This window comes from Quercus suber, unplaced genomic scaffold, assembly GCF_002906115.3.
Source record: "Quercus suber isolate HL8 unplaced genomic scaffold, Cork oak 2.0 scaffold_3B, whole genome shotgun sequence".
Lineage (NCBI taxonomy): Eukaryota > Viridiplantae > Streptophyta > Magnoliopsida > Fagales > Fagaceae > Quercus > Quercus suber.
The window spans coordinates 761840-785170 of record NW_027071805.1 but is presented as its reverse complement, the minus strand read 5'-3'; the positions used below and the strand labels follow the sequence as shown (position 1 = coordinate 785170).

Genomic DNA, 23331 nt, shown 5'->3' with positions numbered 1-23331 from the left:
AGGAAGATTAAGAGTAATTTAGGCCCATTTGAAAGTGTTGGGTGTGCTGACTAACTGGGTGTAGTTATGAAGAGAATATGGTGGGCAAAGATGAGGAAGATTGAGATAGATGGCCATAGAGGAAGAGAAATTATACAGTGGATCATGTTATTTGTCCACTATTTCACTAAAAGACTCTTACTTGTTTAAAATTGCTGAATTAGTAATCAGTTTCTGTTTTTAAAAAAATTTAACTCAACAATTTTAAACAGATAGAAGTTTTTTAGTGAAATGGTAGTCCACGCCACTTTTCCACCATGAAGACCTCATAAATTATCGTGGAGGAGATCCAGTAGCAGGGAGAGAGGCTAAAATAGGAAAAACTAAAAGAAAATAGAAAAAAAAAAAGTGTTCAATAAGGCATTGTTTTTAATGTTGTTAAACCATGCCATTTTCAGCTTTTAGTTGGCATTTATGGATGCATGAAAGGATTCAATCAAAACGGTACATAACATTAAGGGTCACAACTATGGTTGTTCAACCTCCAACTGGCGCTAAGAGCATCCACATCCGGATGCTATATCTCATCCTATTCTACCATCTCAAAAAGCTACTTTATCTATTATACCATACCATTTTACAATACACCCAACATCCCAAAACTCTATATTTCATCCTTTTATTAAAATATTATTTTTTTAATCTTTCTTTATTATTACTTTTCCAACCATCATTTTTTTGTTTCAAATTCAACTATTCTACTTTTTCAAATTCATTCATTCCAACGGTTGGAATATCCTCAACAACCTGCCAAATTTTTTTTCTTTTCAATTTCTTTCCAACTATTTAACAACCTGCCAATTTTTTGCAGAAATTGAAAAGAGTAGCTGTCATTGCATTTAAGTGGAATTCAGCAGCTACGCAGTTGAGTACAGATAATGCTTTTCTTCATCCTGAGTGTTAATATGAATTATTGATTAGCAAGTGTACATAACTGCAGATAGATGTAGTTTCTGAATATTATAATAAATCTAATCTATTTCCTACTTTCTCTGTCCATCCTCAATTCTTCCTTTCATTGTCACCTTAAAATATGCAGAGCAAATCAACTAAAAGCCCACAAAGAAAATCTATGGCTGTTTCTCTATGGAATGTGACCACATAAAAATCACAAGCTTCAGACTTGGAGGGTATAACAAAAAGCACTTCAATATCTAAGTATTAATTTTGTACCCAATTTACACCACTTTAAACTTCATCTTTAAAAAAAAATAAGTAAATTAACAATAAAGTTATGAAATTTTTTATTTTTTTATTTTTTATAAGCAACATCTTTAAACTAACAAAAAAAACTGTTGGATTTTTCTGCAACAAAAACGAATGATATAAGTACACCTAATCTTTTCAAATCTATATACAAGGAAGGCTTAAATCCATCCATGAAATTATTCAATACAAAGAGAAATATGTTTTTGTTATGCTTTATTCAAGTCATTTAAACTAACAACTGAAATCCAAATCCATCTCTTCAAATACTTCTGTACAAATGAACCATAAATGAATTCAGTATATCAGATTTTAATTAACAGCATCTTGTTTAGCTGAATATTATTAGAATACATATATAAAAAATTCATAGCAAACAGAAGAACTAAAAATCAACAGAATCTATTGCAGACCTCTTTATCAATATAAAAGGATAAAAACTCATAAAAAATTCAAGTTAAATCAAAAGCTAAACATTTTAAGATCTATCCAGGGACCCCAAAATTCAACTACTATTAAAAACTATAGAACAGAAACTCAAGTCCTATCAACACCATATATATGTGTATACATATTGGATGGACCAAGTCAAGAACACAACCAGATCAGAGATGTTAGAATTTGATACCCAAGATCATTTCCACCCACCAAAGTAAAAAAACCAAAGAACATAAACTCAAAGACCCATTAATCAAAAATAGGAGAACAACAAATTTCTGCAAAAAAACTGCCAAATATCAATATACCAACCTGCCAACTTAAAAAATCTACATACAGTTTCTCAAAAAAAAAAAAAAAAAAATCTACATACATATATATACATACAACCTGCCAAATATCAATGTATTCAACCTGCCAATTTTTAAAATCCACATACATATATATACATACAACCTGTCAAAACTTTTAAGCCATCCTCATAACTTTTAAGCCGATCAAGTTCACATAACCAGCTGTGGATGCTCTTAATCATCTACTGTTACAAGAGTCCATCCTAGGCAAACTTCCTCCTCACCTACTAAACGGGCTTTCAAGAGGAGAAACACCTCATATTCCCATCATTCAAATGGCTATCTGCAGATAGAACCTGAACCCAATCCAAGATCTTTATCCAACCAATATAAAATTTTAACCATAAAATTCAACTCAGACATAGAGTCAAGCATGTGAAGTTCACTTTAAAAGAACAGATAAATAACACAAAGAAAAGAAATGACCTCAGCTAATGGCACAACAATGATGGAGATCATAGTATCAATTCTTGGGGGTGAGGTCATTCCAAAACTATTACCAATTTTACCATAAGAAAAACTATAAATTGATACGGTAATAAATGCAATTGAAGTTACATCAATAATATAATAAAGAAATTTGTTAATTTTATTTTCAATATTTAAAAGTTGCAAGCACCATTTTGTAATACTTAAATGGTAAAGTCAAATTTGCTGGAACAGTGGGTTTCAAAATCTTAGGAGATTTGTTTTGTCTCCTCCAATGCCTATATGGTTGTATAAATTAACTACAATTTAAATAGCATCATGCGTGCTTAGTTGCTTACATGGATCAACTTCCTTTTCTTGCGCATGTTCTAAGTTAATTATCACATAACAAACAAACAAACTTTATTGATGGTTTGTGGTATAAAATTATAGGGCATTAAAAAATGGTTTTAACTAGGATAATTGTAGAAACACCAAATAGTGAATTCTTAAACCATTTTATTGCTCCACTTTATGTGGTATGAGAACCTTATAGACCTTATCATTAATTATTGACTTTACAATTACTTACATTTACATACATGATTCGAGGAACATACAACCTAACATTAAAAATTGGGCAATCTTTTTGAGGTATATACCTTATCATTAAAGAGCACCCGATATGTGTGGCACTCATAATATATAGAGTCACGCAGTCTGCTTGAAAATTTGAAAGAAGGGCGAGGATTGGATAAGGTCTTAAAGTGGTTCTCTTTTTTTATTTTTTATTTTATTTTTACACCACAAACTCTAGTTTGTGGTTCTCATCTCATGCATTTTAATATTCACAGAATAAAGCAAGAGGCAGAACTTAGTAATCCACAGCTGCAAACCACAACTATAGTTCATAGTATCACTAATCAAACATGCATGTTGGAGAAAACCCAATGTCAAAAACATTCTTAAACCCCAAAAGGTATATACCCTTTTTGTCGAATGTTGAATGCAGATTTTTCTAACCACATAAATTTTATCGGTTCCATTAATGCAAAGATTCATTATCAGCAGCTATTTAAAAAAACACAGATTAAAAACGTACCAGGCTTTAGAGGCCAAGATTTGAAGGAAAGCAAAGTGAGAGAGAGAGAGAGAGAGAGAGAGAGAGAGAGAGAGAGAGAGTGAATGAGAACCAAATGCAAAGCAAAGCAACCAAGCTGAATCCCACCTCTGCAAACATCAACAGCAATTATTTGATCAAAACCAAAACACAAACACAAATTTTCTTGCAGAAAGAGAAAAGAAACATTATCGGAGAAAAGAAACATAAACTCAAATAAATTGATCAAAACCCACCTAGTAAATTGCTTTGATTTTGATTTACATTTGATTTGAGAGACCGACGGAGTTGAAGAGATTTTGCAAACAAAGTCTTAATTCAAACCCACAAACCCTTGAGATGACTGAATCGGTAAAGGGATGAGTGAATCGGTGAATCCAAAAGGGATGAGTGAATCGGTAATGGAGTGAAAAGTGAAATGGGTATGTAGATTGTTGGATTTATGAGTGCATGTGAATCGGTAAAGGGATCGGAGCACTGATGCTCGTCAGAATCATTATCGGAGAGAGACGGTCATCGGAGAGAGAGACAGAGGGGCATCGGAGAGAGTTTGGGTCTGAAGAGAGCACAGACCAGAGGAGAAAGAGAGAACGAAGACAGAGAAAAGAGGAGCAATAATGAGAGAGGAGAGAGAAATTCCCGGGTTAAAAATCAACTCACGCATTAAAAAACTATTATTTTTTTATCCCATTCAGCTATAGTGCCATCTTACATTTGAGATGGTACTGTAGCTGAATCTCAAAAAAATTTGGCTTTTTAGGATATAGCCTTTCCGTTATTGGTGAATTTTGCTTTTAAATGCTATATCATTACAGGATTTAGGATGTAGAACGTGGGCTGCGGATGCTCTAACCTTGTCATGCCAAGCTAACCAGTAAGGGTGCCTTTTTGGGGAACATCGACAGTGGTTATTGGAAGCCATTTTTCCAAAGCCTATGACTTTTATGCAATTGTCGGAAGCCATTATTTCAAAACCACATCGACTGACAATTCTTTATAAAATTTCCCTCTCCCAAAATTTCCTTTATATGTTTCATTACCTTTAATTTGCATTCCCTTCCTCAGTGGCTTTAATCCCCTTCAATGGTCACCACCTCCACAATCTTTTAATCCTAGTTGTCACCTATGCAACCTATTTCCCCATGGTCAACAAAAGTTTGCATGCTTTTAACCGGGTACCTCTCACTTATTCAACTCAATAAATTTTTGCCTTGAGAGTTATCTTACAAGATGATCTAATGAGACATCTCTCACAATATATAGGGATTCTGAACGAATAAGTCCCAAGCGTTGAGAGAGATCTCATGACACACCTTATTATCATCCACCGATGGTAAGAAATCTAAAAATGTAATCTCGATTAATCCAGAAAAAGAAACAAAACCAAATACCAATCAGTAATTGCTCATGGAGCATGGTGGCATGATGTTTCCACTTTCCCATTCTTTATATTCGTGGTAAATTTTATTAATTAAATTTATGATATGATCTATTATAAATGTGAGAGTATTATCTTGTAGAAGCGCGCCAAATAAATTTCGGAACTAATTTACCCGCCACACGTGCTCAAGTGCCCCTAATGTCACGCCACGCCTGATCCCCCCCACTCTCTCATTCCAGACCCTCATCATCAAACCGTTACGGCTCGGTAGCCGTCAAAGACCCAAACTGCCAGGTGGAGGCATCAAACCTCAAAACAAAATCAAATCAGACGGTCCAAATCAAAGTAGGGTTTACATCCAAACCCGCCGACTCTCACTAGTAAGTCACTATATAACCCTCACAGTTACCCACACCCAAATGCGGTGCAGTTTTTGTCTGCCCTCCCACCAAAAAAACACAAAATAAAATAAAAACCCAAAAAAAAAAAAAAAACTCAGTCCTTTTCCTCCGTCGTCTGCCGTTCGGTTCTCCGAACAATTTATCCCCATATTACCCCTCCCCTCCTCTTCTATCCTCCTTCAAAAAACCAAAAAAAAATTCCAGGTCTTTAGGGTTTATTGGAAATTTCAGTTTTGTTCTTTTTTCTCTCTAGGTTTAGGCACAAAGAGGAGAGGGAAAAAAAAAGAAAAAGAAAAAAAAAGAGAAAGATCTAGATTGGTGAGATGGCGCAGATTCAGGTTCCTGTGTCGGGTCAGAACGGTGTCGTTTCTGGTGCTGGAGCCGGAGCGAACCAGTTCGTTACGACGTCGCTTTACGTCGGAGATCTTGACGTGAACGTCTCGGACTCGCAGCTCTACGATCTGTTCAGCCAGCTCTGTCCGGTCGTTTCGGTTCGGGTCTGTAGGGACTTGAGCACTCGGCGATCTCTTGGCTATGGTTACGTTAACTATAGCAACCCTCAGGACGGTCAGTCTCTTGCTTAGGGTTAGGGTTTTTTTTTTTTTTTTTTTTAATGGATTCGTTGGGCTAAATTGGACTAAATTTTGTTGTGCTATTAGAGAAATTGAGTGCCTTTAGGTTTTTTTAATGTTTCATTAGTATTTCTATTTTTGGATCAGTGTTAATCTGTGAATTGAGTGCTGAAGCTATGTGATTTTGATATCTATAGTATTAAATTGATGTTGCATTTTGTTGTTGTTTAGTCTGTCTGATAGAGAAAGTAATTGGGGGTTTTAGTGGTTTCAGTATGTAAGAGGCAGGGAGAAAAGAACACACGAAGGCTAACGTGGCTTGAGTCAAGAGCTATGTAGCTCAATTGGTTGGCACCGGCCTAGTGTTGTTTCTAACGGAGACATTGTTCAAATTCCCCCTTTGCTCAAAACACTAGTTATTTTCATTAATCAATCATAGGGGTGGCAAAAATTGTGCACTACATGTGAACCTGACATAACACAAAATTAGCACGAAATTAGTCGGGTTATGGGTTGAGGGTTGAGGTTTAATGGTTCGTGTCATATTCGGGTTGACACGACCAACTTGTTTAATAAACGGAATGAGTTAGTGTTCAATCCATGGAATTTGTTTGACTTGTTTAATTAAATGACATTTTACCAATATACTCTTCAAACCCTAGGTATATAAATCTTATTAGTTGTTGTAGTTTATTTTCTTTGACATATCGTGATTGATTATTTGTGATATTGAGATATGCTTTAATTTTGAATGATTATTTGTGATGCAGTTATTTGTTACATCTGAATTTTATATATATATATATGTGTGTGTGTGTGTGTGTGTGTGTGTGTGTGTTTGTTTTTTCATAATTTTTTTTTTTCATTTTGATAAAATCTGATAAATAGATCAACGCGACTAACCCGTTTAATAAGCAAGTTGTGTTAGGGTTGAAGAATTTTGACCCGTTTAATAAACATGTCGGGTGAGTGTGATTCATATGCTCAGATACTCATGAGTTGACACGACACGAACTCGACATGCAAACACGAATTGCCACACTTAATCAATCCCGTCTATTATTTGAGTACATTTTAGCACAAATGTATGTAAGGAGGACCCATTCTTGTGCTAATAGTATTAGGAATTCTAGTTTGATTGCTATTGTTTGAGAACATTTAGTAGAAATACCCTTTTTTGATTCAGTAATGTAATAATTATTTAAATGGTTTAGCTATTTGTTTGGTTATGTTTTTATTGCAGGGAATAGTAATTCCTTATGAATAGCTCTCTAAAAGGAGTAATTCTTAGGTACTCTCAGAGCACAAAGAATGGTGCTCCCTTATCTCACATTCATGGTAGGGTTCATTCATTAAATTTATGGTGAGGTCCACCATAAATGTGAGAGGAGGGAGCACAATTTCTTCGTACTCCGGGAATACCTAAGAATTTTCCCTCTAAAAGGATTGTAATAGCTATTTTTTAATAGGTGTAATAATTTTTAAAATTAATATATTTCTAAATAATCAAAATTTCCACATGTAAATAACAATTATGAAAGTAAAAAACATTTTAAAAGGACTAATCTCTCTCCCAAAGAAATATAATTGTGACTAATATATTTTCTAAAATATATCTTAAGTTTGATTCTAATGTTACCACTCACAACCAAATTTATGAATAGTTTTAGTTATTCCATTATAACGCATTTTATTCCTAGTAATAATGATTACCATTCCTGTTGTAATCCTTGTTTAGTGTACCAAATGTGCCCTAAGTGGGAAGAGAGAATTCAAACCCTAGTTCTCCTTATAAAAGTGACCAAGCTATGCTGATGAGCTACTAGTCTCTTGGCGTGTTTAGCCCAAATAGCCTTAATTAGCAAGGATTGGGAAAATTACAATACTGCCCATGAATTCAAATTGACCATAGAACAACAATAACAAAGTCTTAGTTTCAAATATATTTTTTGGGGTTGGCTATGGATCCTTAACAAGATTAGTCAGGGTTGGTCACATGTATTATTTTCATCCATTCTATTATGTTCGAGATCATGGCCTTTGTTACTTCCTTTAATTGAACGTTGACAATAACTTTTTAGATAAAAACCCAAATTTGAAATTGTTTTACCAAAATTGGCGTGTTTAGCACAAATAGCCTTAATTAGCAAGGATTGGGAAAATTACAATACTGCCCATGAATTCAAATTGACCATGCAACAACAATAATAAAGTCATAGTTTCAAATTTTTTTTTTGGGGTTGGCTATGGATCCTAAACAAGATTAGTCAGGGTTGGTCACATGTATTATTTTCATCCATTCTATTATGTTCGAGGTCATGGCCTTTGTTACTTCCTTTAATTGAACGTTGACAATAACTTGTTAGATAAAAACCCAAATTGGAAATTGTTTTACCCAAATTGGCGTGTTTAGCACAAATAGCCTTAATTAGCAAGGATTGGGAAGATTACAATACTGCCCATGAATTCAAATTGACCATGCAACAACAATAATAAAGTCATAGTTTCAAATTTTCTTTTGGGGTTGGCTATGGATCCTAAATGACCATACAACAACAATAACAAAGTCTTAGTTTCAATTTTTTTTTTTGGGTTTGGCTATGGATCCTTAACAAGATTAGTCAGGGTTGGTCACATGTATTATTTTCATCCATTCTATTATGTTCAAGGTCATGGCCTTTGTTTACTTCCTTCAATTAAATGTTGATAATAACTTGTTAGATAAAAACCTAAATTGGAAATTGTTTTACCCCTAGGACACATATAACTATTAAGTAGACCTTTAAAATGGAAAGATCTTTCCTTCAATTGGACTTAACACATGGACCTCTTAAAATAAGTTTGAATAGACGAACTTGCAAAGTCGTAACAAATTAATCAGGGCTATGTCACTATCATGGTAATTGCATACAGTTTCTACTTGCCCAGCTTAAATATTCTCAATAACGGTTTAGTGTAACAATTTCATCTGCTATATATATATATATATATACACTCCATGGTTATTTTGGCCTTTTTCTACTTTGTTTCTCAAGTTTGATGTATTTTTATTTTAAATGTTTTTCTGTGGTGAAAGTAATATGCAGCGAATACCTCTGGTATATTTGAATTCAACATTTCATTTTTCATAACAATTTCTTCTTGCCTACAGCGGCGAGGTCATTGAACTTACTGAATTTCACTCCACTGAACAACAAGCCCATCAGAATCATGTATTCTCATCGGGACCCTAGCATACGCAAGAGTGGTACTGCAAATATATTTATCAAGGTATTTATTTTTTACTGATCTATACATCGGCTGCTCTCTCATACCATTTCTGTAAAGGCATACATTTACAGCTAATTGTGGTTGTTTGGCTGGTTGGGACATTTTTTTTTTCCATCTGAAGTTAGATATTTTGTGTATAAGTCTGGAAAATAATATCTAGGTTGCACTAGTTTTTAGGTGTCCATCATTCTAATTTGTTTGGCATAATGCATTTCTGGTTTGGATTGTTATAACCTCTCTCCCTCTCTTGTATATATGGTAATGTCATAGCTTTATACAGTGGAGCTGTAGGAATTGATCCTTAGATCTTTGTTACTTCTGCTGCATTCCACTCAAGGAGTCCAAGAATGTATTCTAGTATTATGCGTAAACTGAACCCACACCATCCTATCTGGAGAGAATATCATAGCATGCACTGATTTGTCTGTATTTATATTTTTGGTAATAAAGCTTTGACTGAGTTGTTGTGTTTCTGGTTAATATTTGTTCTTTCATGTAACATGGTATGTGCAGAATCTGGACAAGGCAATTGACCACAAAGCATTACACGATACTTTTTCTTCTTTTGGAAGTATTCTCTCTTGCAAGGTAGCTACTGATGCTAATGGCCAGTCCAAAGGCTACGGTTTTGTTCAATTTGAAAGTGAAGAGTCTGCACAGAATGCCATAGACAAGTTAAATGGCATGCTTATCAATGACAAACAAGTGTATGTTGGACACTTTCTTCGTAAGCAGGAAAGAGATGGTGCTTTTAATACAACCAAATTTAATAATGTCTTTGTGAAAAATCTATCGGAAGCGACAACTGATGAAGATTTGAAGAATATTTTTGGTGAATTTGGAGCAATTACCAGTGCTGTAGTGATGAGGGATGCTGATGGAAGATCAAAGTGCTTTGGTTTTGTCAACTTTGAAAGTGCAGATGATGCTGCTAAGGCGGTTGAGGCACTAAATGGTAGGAAACATGATGACAAGGAATGGTATGTTGGAAAGGCACAAAAAAAATCTGAGAGAGAGCTTGAATTGAAAGGAAGATTTGAGCAGAGTATGAAGGAAACGGTTGACAAATATCAAGGGTTGAATCTGTATGTTAAGAATTTGGATGATAGTATCAATGATGAAAAACTACAGGATTTGTTTGCAGAGTTTGGTACAATCACTTCGTGCAAGGTTTGTAAATATGTTTGTTGCTGAAAACCTGAAATCCTGATTTCCCACTCACTATGTATTGCAACAAATTTGTTCTGACTTTGCAGGTCATGCGTGATCCCAATGGAATTAGTAGAGGTTCTGGATTTGTTGCTTTCTCAACTTCTGAAGAAGCTTCTCGAGCTGTAAGTCTATATCTATATGCGGGTCTTTGAAGTCTTGAATATGCAGCCAAACACTGATTAGTTATTCTTTATCTTCAGCTTGATGCCATGAATGGTAAAATGGTTGTCAGCAAACCTCTCTATGTTGCACTTGCACAGCGGAAAGAAGAGAGAAGGGCAAGGTTGCAGGTATGATTAATGAGGAGCAGATGCATATCTCAGTGTACATTTTTGTTACTTCACCTTTTGTTTTTTCAAAAGGATTTTAGCAATTAAGGAACAAATGCATATGAGGAGCATGCAAAGACTAGGAATGTACAAAGTTAAACTCAATTGCATGTGAACTCCATTTTGAAACCCCAAGGAGAAGCAGCTTGATCTTGAGAATGGAAATCTTTACACCTCAAAAGCCCTAATATCATGCTTAGAGCAATACTCCACTATTAGGATAGTGCTATAGTGGTATTGCCCCCAAGGCTACCCTTCTTACTCTTTCTGCCCACCCTCTACAACCATATAGCACAAGCACATATATTGGCTTTAACCTCTAATATCATGCTTATTCCTGATACTCCACCTTAGGCATTTCTTTTAGATAATGCTTTATGTTGCTTGAATTTGTGTTCTTTCTTGTATACATTGTGTGTACAAGGATGTTACATGATGGTGGTGTTGCCCACAAGATTAGGCCCTTACTTCTGCCCACCTTTATCAACCAGAGAGCTCAAGCATGATCTTTGCCTTTAACCATGATGTACCTAACAAAAGAAAGGCCCTATCTTATTATACCAATAAATATTTCATTGAGTACTTTTTACCCAAGCCTTCTAAATAACAGATTATAGATGAATTTTTCTTCCTTTTGTGAATTTATTCGTTTTGTTTTACTCATGCAGGCACAATTTTCACAAATGAGGCCAATTGCTATAGCACCTTCTATGGCTCCACGTGTGCCAATTTACCCTCCTGGTGCTCCGGGTCTTGGTCAACAATTTTTGTATGGGCAAGCACCTCCGGCTCTAATTCCTCCACAAGTAATTACACTTAATTATTTCTTACATATTTAATAGATCATCCTTTAAAAAAAAAAAATAATAATAATGATAATCATCTTGTCTACCTATCAAAAAAAAAAAAAAAAAAAATTATCATATCGAACAATCTCCACTCCTTTAGGATTCCATGATTATTTGTAGATTTGTTAAAACCATTTATCTAGTATCAAGGATTTTGCTTTCTTGTAGTCGGATATCTACTCTCCTTCCTCATTTGTTAAATGTTTGTATAGCTAGTTTAGACTAAAATTTTAAATGTTTTTGCAAGTTACGGTATCTTAGGCTATATTTGTTTTGAAGGAAATATTTTTCATGAGTGTGAAAGGGCTTCAAGATTTAGTATTCTTACCCAACAACCACTATATTGGGAAAGTGGAAGAGCTAGAATATCTTCAAGAAAGGTTTAGTAAGATTTGTGGATCCAAGGTTTAGAATGATCTAAAGGGTTTTTGTAGGGAAGAGAATATTTGATCAAGGGCTTAGGCTTGTAGAAGAAAGGGTTGGGGCTCAAAATTAGCTGGAATTTGATGGAAATTTGATAGAAAAAGTACATGAGAGGTGTTAGGTTTTGATAGGTAAGTGGAAGGATTTGAGCTTGGTTTGTAAGGAAGGGCAAGAGATGAACTATCTAAAGGGTTTTTGTAGGGAAGAGAATATTTGATCAAGGGCTTAGAGTTGTAGAAAGGGTTGGGGCTCAAAATTGGCTGGAGTTTGATGGAAATTTGATAGACAAAATACATGAGGTGTTAGGTTTTGATAGGTAAGTGCAAGGATTTGAGCTTGGTTTGTAAGGAAGGGCAAGAGATGAATTTATAATGTTCAGGGGTTATATGAACAATACCCGTTAACAGTAGCTCAAGAAAGAGAATAATGAAAAAGAGAGGAGAAAGGAGAAAAGAACACACAAAGGCCAACATGCCTCTATGCTCAAAACACTCAATATATCTCCATCTATTCTTTGCGTACATTGAGGGATCGTGTGTTCTTTCTCCCTTTCTCTTCTCCTTTTCATTATTCCCTTTCTTGTATTACTTTTCATTGATACTGTTCTTACAGCCCCCAAACACGATAGCTAATAAAAGATCAACTTGGACTCAAAGAATAAAACTTAAGTTACTTAGGATCTCCTAGAAAATTCTAAGTTCAGTGCTATTTGGTTAAGTCATTTTCTGCCACTTTGGGTCCTTGTTTTGGTTTACCATTAAGAATTTCAATTACGTCACATATAGGAAAACGCAGAATAATAGGAGCCTTAAGTTGATCCTACTTATTCAATACAATTGAATTCCTACCGATTTGTGGACTTCTTGGTTGGGATAATTATAAGGGTCCGTTTGGTTGGGAGAATGGAAAAGTGAGAGGATAGAAAATCGGGAGAGAGTGGAAAAGTTTTTTTTTTGGGGGGGGGGGGTTAGAAGAGATTTAAGTTTTTCTTTAGTGTGTTTGGTTGAGGGGGTTGAAAAGTGGAGGGATGGAAAACTCTTTTGTTTGGTTGAGTAGAAAAGTGAGAGGATAGAAAACGTAGTTTGTATAAATATACTTTTATGTCCTTAGTACATAATATAATAACTGATTTCTTTGTAATCATTAAAAAAATATTGGGAAAAATGCCCTGACGCCCCTTGAACTTTGGAGTAGTTGTACTTACACCCCTGAACTTTTATTTTAGCCAATTTAGTACATAAACTTTGGTATTGTAGCAAATAAACTCCTTTAACTTTTTCTTTTGCCAATTTAGTAGGTAAACTTTGATACAAGAGCAATAAGACCCCCTTAATTCTTCTTTTTTTGTCAATTTAACCACTTTTTGCACCAAATAAAATTTTAAAAATGAAAATGAAGGGGTCTAACTGCAACAATATCAAAGTTTAGGGGTTTATTTGTTACAATACCAAAGTTCAAATACTAAATTGGCTAAAAAAAAATTAAGGGGGTCTTATTGCTATTGTATCAAAGCTTATCTACTAAATTGGCAAAAGAAAAGTTTAAGGAGTGTAAGAGCAACTACTTTAAAGTTGAGGGGGTGTTAGGGCATTTTACCCCAAAAATATTACTTATTATCAATTAAAATTAATAGAATATCATCTTATAAAAATCAACACATCATTCATAAAATTAAACATCTAGTTACAGGGGTGAACTCTCCTTTATGAGCTTCCCGCAGCAGTTGTCAAAAACTTTTTGAGGGCATGGAAGTCATTCATTATTGATTTACTCTCTATATTTTGTTTCATAACCAAGCCAAGCTTTTAATCCTAATTTGAAACTGATTAATTCTTTAAAGCTAGCCATCACTTTTGGCTCATAGGAGTTTTAAATGTGGGAAGCATGGGTGCGTCAATTTGGCTGGTGCCCCCAAGTCGGATTCACATGGACTTGCCGTGCGGCCATGGACTTTTTTTTTTTTTCCTTCTTCTTCCTCTTCCAGATTCAGCTCTATTCGGTCTGACACAAGACCCGAATCGGTCCGATATGGGCTGAAATTCTTGTTAAAAAAAAATTGTAAAATATTAGATCAAAACACACTGTTTTGTTGGCTGACTTTAAAGGAAAATCTCTAAAATCATCTCAATTCTCTCTCGATCTCTGCATCTCCTCTCTCTCTCTAACCCAGGGCTCCAGCTTTCCCTGAGATTCCTTCCATCTCTCCTTTGCCTCATTGACCCACGGCTCACTCCCTCCATCTCTTCTTTGATTGTCTTGAACACTTATCTTTTATTTAGTTTTAGTTTCAAACTTTCAATCTTGTATTCTAATTTCTGAACATCATGTAATTGTTATGTATTCAGTAATCACTTTGTTATCGACCATTACTCTTAAATTGGTATATGTTTACCATTATATGAAAAAAAAGTTCTTAGCAATATATAGAAAATATAAATAATATTTTTTTGATAGGTAATAATACTTTATATTGAAAAATTGAACATCATGCTCACAATAGTGAACACTCTGAATAAGAAACAGATACAAAAAAATCAAGAACTAAAGGAACTAGAGGCTAAAAACTCAAATAAAGAAATACAATTCGTGCACCCCCAAATACAAGCCCAAAGAAACAGAGTACCAAAAAGGAGAGATTTTAGATGATCTAATGTTCTCTCCTTGTCTTCAAAAGTACGGGTATTGCGTTCTTGCCAAACTAACCACATTAAACATGCCGGGACCATATTCCAAATGGTCGAATGGTGCTTTCCAAACCAGTTTCTCCACATAAAGAAAAAAGAGCTGGCTGACCTTGGCATTACCCATTGGATCCCAAACATTGCAAAAGCTTCACTCCATAAGGCATGAGAAAACTTACAATGAAGCAGGAGGTGATTCACTGATTCCCCATCACAGTAGCATAAACAACACCTATTAACCAGAAACCGACCTTTGTTGACAAGATTGTCAATGGTGAGGATCTCATCATTAACTGCTGTCCATAGGAAGAAAGACACCTGTTTAGGCACCTTTGCACACCAAATGCCCTTCCAAGGAAAATCATCAGTGTTAGGACTAGATAGCAGCTTATAAAAAGAGCGCACATCAAAAACTCCAGACGTGGTCAATCTCCAAACCAAAATATAAATAATAATATATTTAATAATTAATTAATAAACGTATTCCACCGCACCGTGTCTTTTTCAAAAAATGCTGTGCTGCCGCACCGCACCCACACCCATGCTTCCTAGTTTTTAATGCTCTAAGATTTAATATCAATTTGAACCCCCAGGTTGATTTGATTTTAACTCATTTTGAGTATAAATGAATCATTCTCAGTTTGATTTTTTTGGTTTCTTCATTTTCAAACTTAACTTGAGCAGCAAATTCTTTTTACATCAAATGTAATTGAAATTTTGATAAGTTCTAAGTGTAATTAAAATTCATTAAGAAAAGTAATTGCGGACAAAATGGATGAATTACTGTAATGCCTTGCCTTTTGGAGATGAGATTTGCATATGAAAGTTGGACCCCCCCCCCCCCCCTCTCTTTTTCCAAACCAAAGCACACAAATATAAGAATCTTTGTTTGTGATGCATGTATAGTAGTCAAAAGCAGTTTAAGAATTGTCTCTCGGTGTTTGTGGTAAGTGTTTATTTGAAATCATTTGAGCATGTATCAGGAACAGAATTTCTTATTCCGAAGGCTCGAAGAAGTAATAATTTATTTATGAATGTTTTATTGGTTAGTGATTTCTATATTGGTATTCCATCTGCTATTCTGAGTGTTGATAATGGTTTTCTAACAATTTTTTTTCATAGGCTGGGTTTGGTTACCAGCAACAACTTGTTCCTGGAATGAGGCCTGGAGGAGCTCCAATGCCAAATTTCTTTGTTCCTATGCCTCAGCAGGGTCAGCAGGGCCAGCGCCCAGGTGGACGGCGCGGGGCTGGTCCTGTGCAACAAACCCAACAGCCTATGGCACTGATGCAACAGCAGGTTACTTGAAAGGATATTTTTTTCACTATCTCTCTCTTTTTTTTTTTCTTTTTTATATATTTTATTTATTATTATTATTATTTTACTTGTGTTTGATTTCTTGCACATTAGTGAAAAAATAACAACCAAGCCTTATTGCTAAAAATCTAGGGCTGGCCATATATATTATTATTGCACNTTCATAGGCTGGGTTTGGTTACCAGCAACAACTTGTTCCTGGAATGAGGCCTGGAGGAGCTCCAATGCCAAATTTCTTTGTTCCTATGCCTCAGCAGGGTCAGCAGGGCCAGCGCCCAGGTGGACGGCGCGGGGCTGGTCCTGTGCAACAAACCCAACAGCCTATGGCACTGATGCAACAGCAGGTTACTTGAAAGGATATTTTTTCACTATCTCTCTTTTTTTTTTTCTTTTTTATATATTTTATTTATTATTATATTATTTTACTTGTGTTTGATTTCTTGCACATTAGTGAAAAAATAACAACCAAGCCTTATTGCTAAAAATCTAGGCTGGCCATATATATTATTATTGCACACTATTTACTTTTTTTGGGGGGTTGTAAATGCCTGATTAAAAATGAATCTGCTTCTTTGCCCAGATGATTCCTAGGGGACGTGTCTATCGCTATCCACCAGGGCGCAACATGCCAGATGTTCCAATGCAAGGAATGGCTGGAGGCATGCTATCAGTTCCTTACGACATTGGTGGTGTGCCAATGCGAGATGCTGCAATGGACAGCCCATGCCCATTCATGCTTTGGCTACAGCTCTTGCAAATGCTAAACCTGAGCAGCAGAGAACGGTGGGTCCTGACCTTTATTTATTTGTTTTAGTTTGCACTGTCTGATGCCATGGTTGTAAGTTTGTGTGTTTGGGGTTTAGCATTCTGATGTTAACTCTTTTTCATGGATGGGCAGATGCTGGGTGAAGCTTATACCCTCTAGTGATCAGCTAGAGCATGAATCAGCAGCTAAGGTTACTGGTATGGCTTCTGGAGATGACCAGACTGAGGTGCTGCATTGCTTGAGTCACCGATGCTTTGAAGGCGAAAGTTGCAGAGGCTATGGAGTCCTGAGGAATGTGCACAGCAACAGCAAAAGCCCTGCTGATCAGCTAGCTGCACTGTCTTTGAATGACAATCTATTTCACTTGAGTGTGTTGCTTGAAAGGGGGTTTATTTGATGTGTTTCAACACTTTGAAATAATCTTTCATTATTTGGGCTCTAAATTGGTTGATACTGGCAGTGACCACTGAGGTCTGTCTTGAAGTTTGATACTTAGCTATGATCCACTTTTTATGTGTAGGATTTCTAATTTGTGTTTGGTTTTGGTGAAACTCAATATTTAAGGATTTGGACTTCTGGATATTGTTGCCCTTTTATTGCCACCCTTCAATTTTTAAGGTTTAAAATAGTTCATTTTCACATGAAAACTCCCTATGCTTGGATGAAGGGAGAAAGGGGAGGAGAATGAAAGATAACTAGAATGTGATAAATTTTAGTATTCCAACAACCTTCTCCCTAATGGCTTGTTTGGAAGTTTAGAGAGGGAGGAGAGTAGAGGGGAGTAGAGGGAAGGGGAGTAGTGGGGAGGAGAGTAGAGGAGAATGATTCACCTCCACCTTATTTGGATGTTTTTAAAATTAGTAAGGGAGAAGGGAGTAATTAGCCCTTCTCCTTGTGTAATTTTGTTAATATAATAAGGATAAATTAGGTAATTTACTTGGTCAATAGTTTATGTACTCTACTCCCCCTCCAAATCTCTTCAATTTGGAGGAATTAAAATTGAGGGGCTGGAGGGAGTCCAAACCCCTCCAAACTCCTCCAAACCCCTCCCCCTTATTCTTTAAAAAACTTCCAAATAAGGTGATTGCATTACTCTCCCTCCTTCTACTCTACTCTCCCTCCTTTTTTAAACATCCAAACATGCCATAACTCTCTTCTATCTCCCTCCAATCCAAACTTAAATATTCAAGTTTCGTACTGTTGGGTAACATAGCTTATTTCACCTTTTTAAAATTTTATTTTTTATGACTTTTGAAGTGACAAATTGTGAGCGGTGAGAAATTAAAGTAGCTTATTAGAGCATTTTTAGCAAATTCATCAAATTTTTTGTACTGTTTGGAGAATGAGCAGTGACTTTTACCTTTATCTACTAACTTTTTTAAATACACTTTTCAACCGATTTTTTATCCTATTTTCTATCTTATTTAAATATTATTTTTTATTTATTATTTATTTTATTTTTTTACAATTACATATCTTCTAACATTTTTTTATTCAACACCTTATTATTATAATAGAAAAAAATATTTGAAGAATGAACAGTAACCCATCAGATTTAATGTGCTATTATTTATGAGCAAAAAAAAAAAAAAATTAGAGTTTAGAGAATTCATTGGAGTGACTCTTTTTGGTGTCATTCTCTATAATAGAGAATATTTTACCTTTACATTCACCATTGGAGATGCACTTAGTGGATTGATTTGATAGCAATTGTCTACGACTCGCCTCAACAAGCTATGAAAACTGGTAGAATAAGTTCTGACAGCGTCAAAATGTGTAGGTACCCATACATTACAGGCTCTTAAGATGAATGAGGATCACCTGTTATGTTAGAGATACGTACAATGAGTTCTTTCACAACATAGGAGTCACAGGTGACAAGTGTATGGTATTCACCTATTGTTAGCGGCCTATTGCATGTGTTGGTGATAGCCTGATAGGAGACACTCTTGAGAGCGAATTGGAAAATCCCGAAAGATATGAAAATAAATAAGTTTATATATAAAAAGAGAGAAACTTTTGCAATCTCGTATCTTCGTATTAGTAAAACCAAAAATTATATATATTTTTATTAACATAAGTTGATGAATCTATTTTTTTTTTTTTTTTAAAAAAANTTGCGTTCTTGCCAAACTAACCACATTAAACATGCCGGGACCATATTCCAAATGGTCGAATGGTGCTTTCCAAACCAGTTTCTCCACATAAAGAAAAAAGAGCTGGCTGACCTTGGCATTACCCATTGGATCCCAAACATTGCAAAAGCTTCACTCCATAAGGCATGAGAAAACTTACAATGAAGCAGGAGGTGATTCACTGATTCCCCATCACAGTAGCATAAACAACACCTATTAACCAGAAACCGACCTTTGTTGACAAGATTGTCAATGGTGAGGATCTCATCATTAACTGCTGTCCATAGGAAGAAAGACACCTGTTTAGGCACCTTTGCACACCAAATGCCCTTCCAAGGAAAATCATCAGTGTTAGGACTAGATAGCAGCTTATAAAAAGAGCGCACATCAAAAACTCCAGACGTGGTCAATCTCCAAACCAAAATATAAATAATAATATATTTAATAATTAATTAATAAACGTATTCCACCGCACCGTGTCTTTTTCAAAAAATGCTGTGCTGCCGCACCGCACCCACACCCATGCTTCCTAGTTTTTAATGCTCTAAGATTTAATATCAATTTGAACCCCCAGGTTGATTTGATTTTAACTCATTTTGAGTATAAATGAATCATTCTCAGTTTGATTTTTTTGGTTTCTTCATTTTCAAACTTAACTTGAGCAGCAAATTCTTTTTACATCAAATGTAATTGAAATTTTGATAAGTTCTAAGTGTAATTAAAATTCATTAAGAAAAGTAATTGCGGACAAAATGGATGAATTACTGTAATGCCTTGCCTTTTGGAGATGAGATTTGCATATGAAAGTTGGCCCCCCCCCCCCCCCTCTCTTTTTCCAAACCAAAGCACACAAATATAAGAATCTTTGTTTGTGATGCATGTATAGTAGTCAAAAGCAGTTTAAGAATTGTCTCTCGGTGTTTGTGGTAAGTGTTTATTTGAAATCATTTGAGCATGTATCAGGAACAGAATTTCTTATTCCGAAGGCTCGAAGAAGTAATAATTTATTTATGAATGTTTTATTGGTTAGTGATTTCTATATTGGTATTCCATCTGCTATTCTGAGTGTTGATAATGGTTTTCTAACAATTTTTTTTCATAGGCTGGGTTTGGTTACCAGCAACAACTTGTTCCTGGAATGAGGCCTGGAGGAGCTCCAATGCCAAATTTCTTTGTTCCTATGCCTCAGCAGGGTCAGCAGGGCCAGCGCCCAGGTGGACGGCGCGGGGCTGGTCCTGTGCAACAAACCCAACAGCCTATGGCACTGATGCAACAGCAGGTTACTTGAAAGGATATTTTTTTCACTATCTCTCTCTTTTTTTTTTCTTTTTTATATATTTTATTTATTATTATTATTATTTTACTTGTGTTTGATTTCTTGCACATTAGTGAAAAAATAACAACCAAGCCTTATTGCTAAAAATCTAGGGCTGGCCATATATATTATTATTGCACACTATTTACTTTTTTTGGGGGGTTGTAAATGCCTGATTAAAAATGAATCTGCTTCTTTGCCCAGATGATTCCTAGGGGACGTGTCTATCGCTATCCACCAGGGCGCAACATGCCAGATGTTCCAATGCAAGGAATGGCTGGAGGCATGCTATCAGTTCCTTACGACATTGGTGGTGTGCCAATGCGAGATGCTGCAATGGGACAGCCCATGCCCATTCATGCTTTGGCTACAGCTCTTGCAAATGCTAAACCTGAGCAGCAGAGAACGGTGGGTCCTGACCTTATTTATTTATTTGTTTTAGTTTGCACTGTCTGATGCCATGGTTGTAAGTTTGTGTGTTTGGGGTTTAGCATTCTGATGTTAACTCTCTTTTTCATGGATGGGCAGATGCTGGGTGAAGCTTTATACCCTCTAGTGGATCAGCTAGAGCATGAATCAGCAGCTAAGGTTACTGGTATGCTTCTGGAGATGGACCAGACTGAGGTGCTGCATTTGCTTGAGTCACCGGATGCTTTGAAGGCGAAAGTTGCAGAGGCTATGGAGGTCCTGAGGAATGTTGCACAGCAACAGGCAAAAGGCCCTGCTGATCAGCTAGCTGCACTGTCTTTGAATGACAATCTTATCACTTGAGTGTGTTGCTTGAAAGGGGGGTTTTATTTGATGTGGTTTCAACACTTTGAAATAATCTTTCATTATTTGGGCTCTAAATTGGGTTGTATACTGGCATTGTGACCACTGAGGTCTTGAAGTTTGATACTTAGCTATGATCCACTTTTTATGTGTAGGATTTCTAATTTGTGTTTGGTTTTGGTGAAACTCAATATTTAAGGATTTGGACTTCTGGATATTGTTGCCCTTTTATTGCCACCCTTCAATTTTTAAGGTTTAAAATAGTTCATTTTCACATGAAAACTCCCTATGCTTGGATGAAGGGAGAAAGGGGAGGAGAATGAAAGATAACTAGAATGTGATAAATTTTAGTATTCCAACAACCTTCTCCCTAATGGCTTGTTTGGAAGTTTAGAGAGGGAGGAGAGTAGAGGGGAGTAGAGGGAAGGGGAGTAGTGGGGAGGAGAGTAGAGGAGAATGATTCACCTCCACCTTATTTGGATGTTTTTAAAATTAGTAAGGGAGAAGGGAGTAATTAGCCCTTCTCCTTGTGTAATTTTGTTAATATAATAAGGATAAATTAGGTAATTTACTTGGTCAATAGTTTATGTACTCTACTCCCCCTCCAAATCTCTTCAATTTGGAGGAATTAAAATTGAGGGGCTGGAGGGAGTCCAAACCCCTCCAAACTCCTCCAAACCCCTCCCCCTTATTCTTTAAAAAACTTCCAAATAAGGTGATTGCATTACTCTCCCTCCTTCTACTCTACTCTCCCTCCTTTTTTAAACATCCAAACATGCCATAACTCTCTTCTATCTCCCTCCAATCCAAACTTAAATATTCAAGTTTCGTACTGTTGGGTAACATAGCTTATTTCACCTTTTTAAAATTTTATTTTTTATGACTTTTGAAGTGACAAATTGTGAGCGGTGAGAAATTAAAGTAGCTTATTAGAGCATTTTTAGCAAATTCATCAAATTTTTTGTACTGTTTGGAGAATGAGCAGTGACTTTTACCTTTATCTACTAACTTTTTTAAATACACTTTTCAACCGATTTTTTATCCTATTTTCTATCTTATTTAAATATTATTTTTTATTTATTATTTATTTTATTTTTTTACAATTACATATCTTCTAACATTTTTTTATTCAACACCTTATTATTATAATAGAAAAAAATATTTGAAGAATGAACAGTAACCCATCAGATTTAATGTGCTATTATTTATGAGCAAAAAAAAAAAAAAAATTAGAGTTTAGAGAATTCATTGGAGTGACTCTTTTTGGTGTCATTCTCTATAATAGAGAATATTTTACCTTTACATTCACCATTGGAGATGCACTTAGTGGATTGATTTGATAGCAATTGTCTACGACTCGCCTCAACAAGCTATGAAAACTGGTAGAATAAGTTCTGACAGCGTCAAAATGTGTAGGTACCCATACATTACAGGCTCTTAAGATGAATGAGGATCACCTGTTATGTTAGAGATACGTACAATGAGTTCTTTCACAACATAGGAGTCACAGGTGACAAGTGTATGGTATTCACCTATTGTTAGCGGCCTATTGCATGTGTTGGTGATAGCCTGATAGGAGACACTCTTGAGAGCGAATTGGAAAATCCCGAAAGATATGAAAATAAATAAGTTTATATATAAAAAGAGAGAAACTTTTGCAATCTCGTATCTTCGTATTAGTAAAACCAAAAATTATATATATTTTATTAACATAAGTTGATGAATCTATTTTTTTTTTTTTTAAAAAAAATTATAAACAAGCATCATTTAACATAGGCATTATTATACTTATATTTGATAAGAAAAAAAAAAAAAAACTACAATTCTAAACTTCTATAATAATTTAAACTTAATGTTACATGTGCGCATAGAATGATGGGTGTATATTTTTTTATATATTAATATTCTTGGATATGTTTCTCAAAAAAAAAAAAAAAATCTTAGATATATTCAAATTAGTCAATTAATTAAGATATATTAAGAAAAAAAAAATCCTTTTAATAACATCTTCTACATTTATATAAAATAATATTATAATTATGTAATTTAAATATTTTTATTAAATTATGGTTATATATATACATATATATCTCACTATGTATTGTTGTTAAATGCAAAGTATATATGAAAATACTTTTAAATAACACATGCATTATTTACCCTACAAATTTTATATTATATTCTTAAAAAATAATTATATTACATTTTCCACATATTGCGACTAATTAAAATTAAGGTTTATTATTAATTATTAACATATATTTGTGAATGGGTATTGTAGGGTCTGTTTGTGTAGCCCAAGCCCAAAAGATATGGGTTGAAGGCCCAGCGAACCCAGGACAATAA

The 23331-nt window shown here is 35.1% G+C and overlaps 2 protein-coding genes across 2 annotated transcripts; both read left to right on the top strand.

Moving 5' to 3' along the window:
• Positions 1–5354: 5354 nt before the first annotated feature.
• Positions 5355–21202, top strand: LOC112026428 (polyadenylate-binding protein 2). The gene is made up of 9 exons (XM_024059110.2): positions 5355–5913; positions 9070–9188; positions 9702–10358; positions 10445–10522; positions 10601–10690; positions 11398–11535; positions 15804–15980; positions 20419–20622; positions 20743–21202. Exons 1-9 carry the CDS (start codon positions 5670–5672, stop codon positions 20983–20985), a joined length of 1950 nt encoding a protein of 649 aa, XP_023914878.1. The 5' UTR covers positions 5355–5669; the 3' UTR covers positions 20986–21202.
• Positions 16161–20187, top strand: LOC136066185 (polyadenylate-binding protein 8-like). Its single transcript, XM_065770074.1, has 4 exons — positions 16161–16342; positions 16579–16781; positions 16897–16990; positions 20002–20187. The coding sequence occupies exons 1-4, from the start codon at positions 16202–16204 to the stop codon at positions 20185–20187; spliced, it is 624 nt and encodes a 207-aa protein (XP_065626146.1). The 5' UTR covers positions 16161–16201.
• Positions 21203–23331: the final 2129 nt, after the last annotated feature.

Coding starts and splice junctions, on each gene's coding strand:
- LOC112026428 (XM_024059110.2), top strand. CDS start 5,670: ATGGCGCAGATTCAGGTTCCTGTGTCGGGTCAGAACGGTGTCGTTTCT. Junction 10,359..10,444: donor GTACAATCACTTCGTGCAAG/GTTTGTAAATAT, acceptor CTGACTTTGCAG/GTCATGCGTGATCCCAATGG. Junction 11,536..15,803: donor CGGCTCTAATTCCTCCACAA/GTAATTACACTT, acceptor TTTTTTTCATAG/GCTGGGTTTGGTTACCAGCA.
- LOC136066185 (XM_065770074.1), top strand. CDS start 16,202: ATGAGGCCTGGAGGAGCTCCAATGCCAAATTTCTTTGTTCCTATGCCT. Junction 16,343..16,578: donor TGGCACTGATGCAACAGCAG/GTTACTTGAAAG, acceptor TTCTTTGCCCAG/ATGATTCCTAGGGGACGTGT. Junction 16,782..16,896: donor AACCTGAGCAGCAGAGAACG/GTGGGTCCTGAC, acceptor ATGGATGGGCAG/ATGCTGGGTGAAGCTTATAC.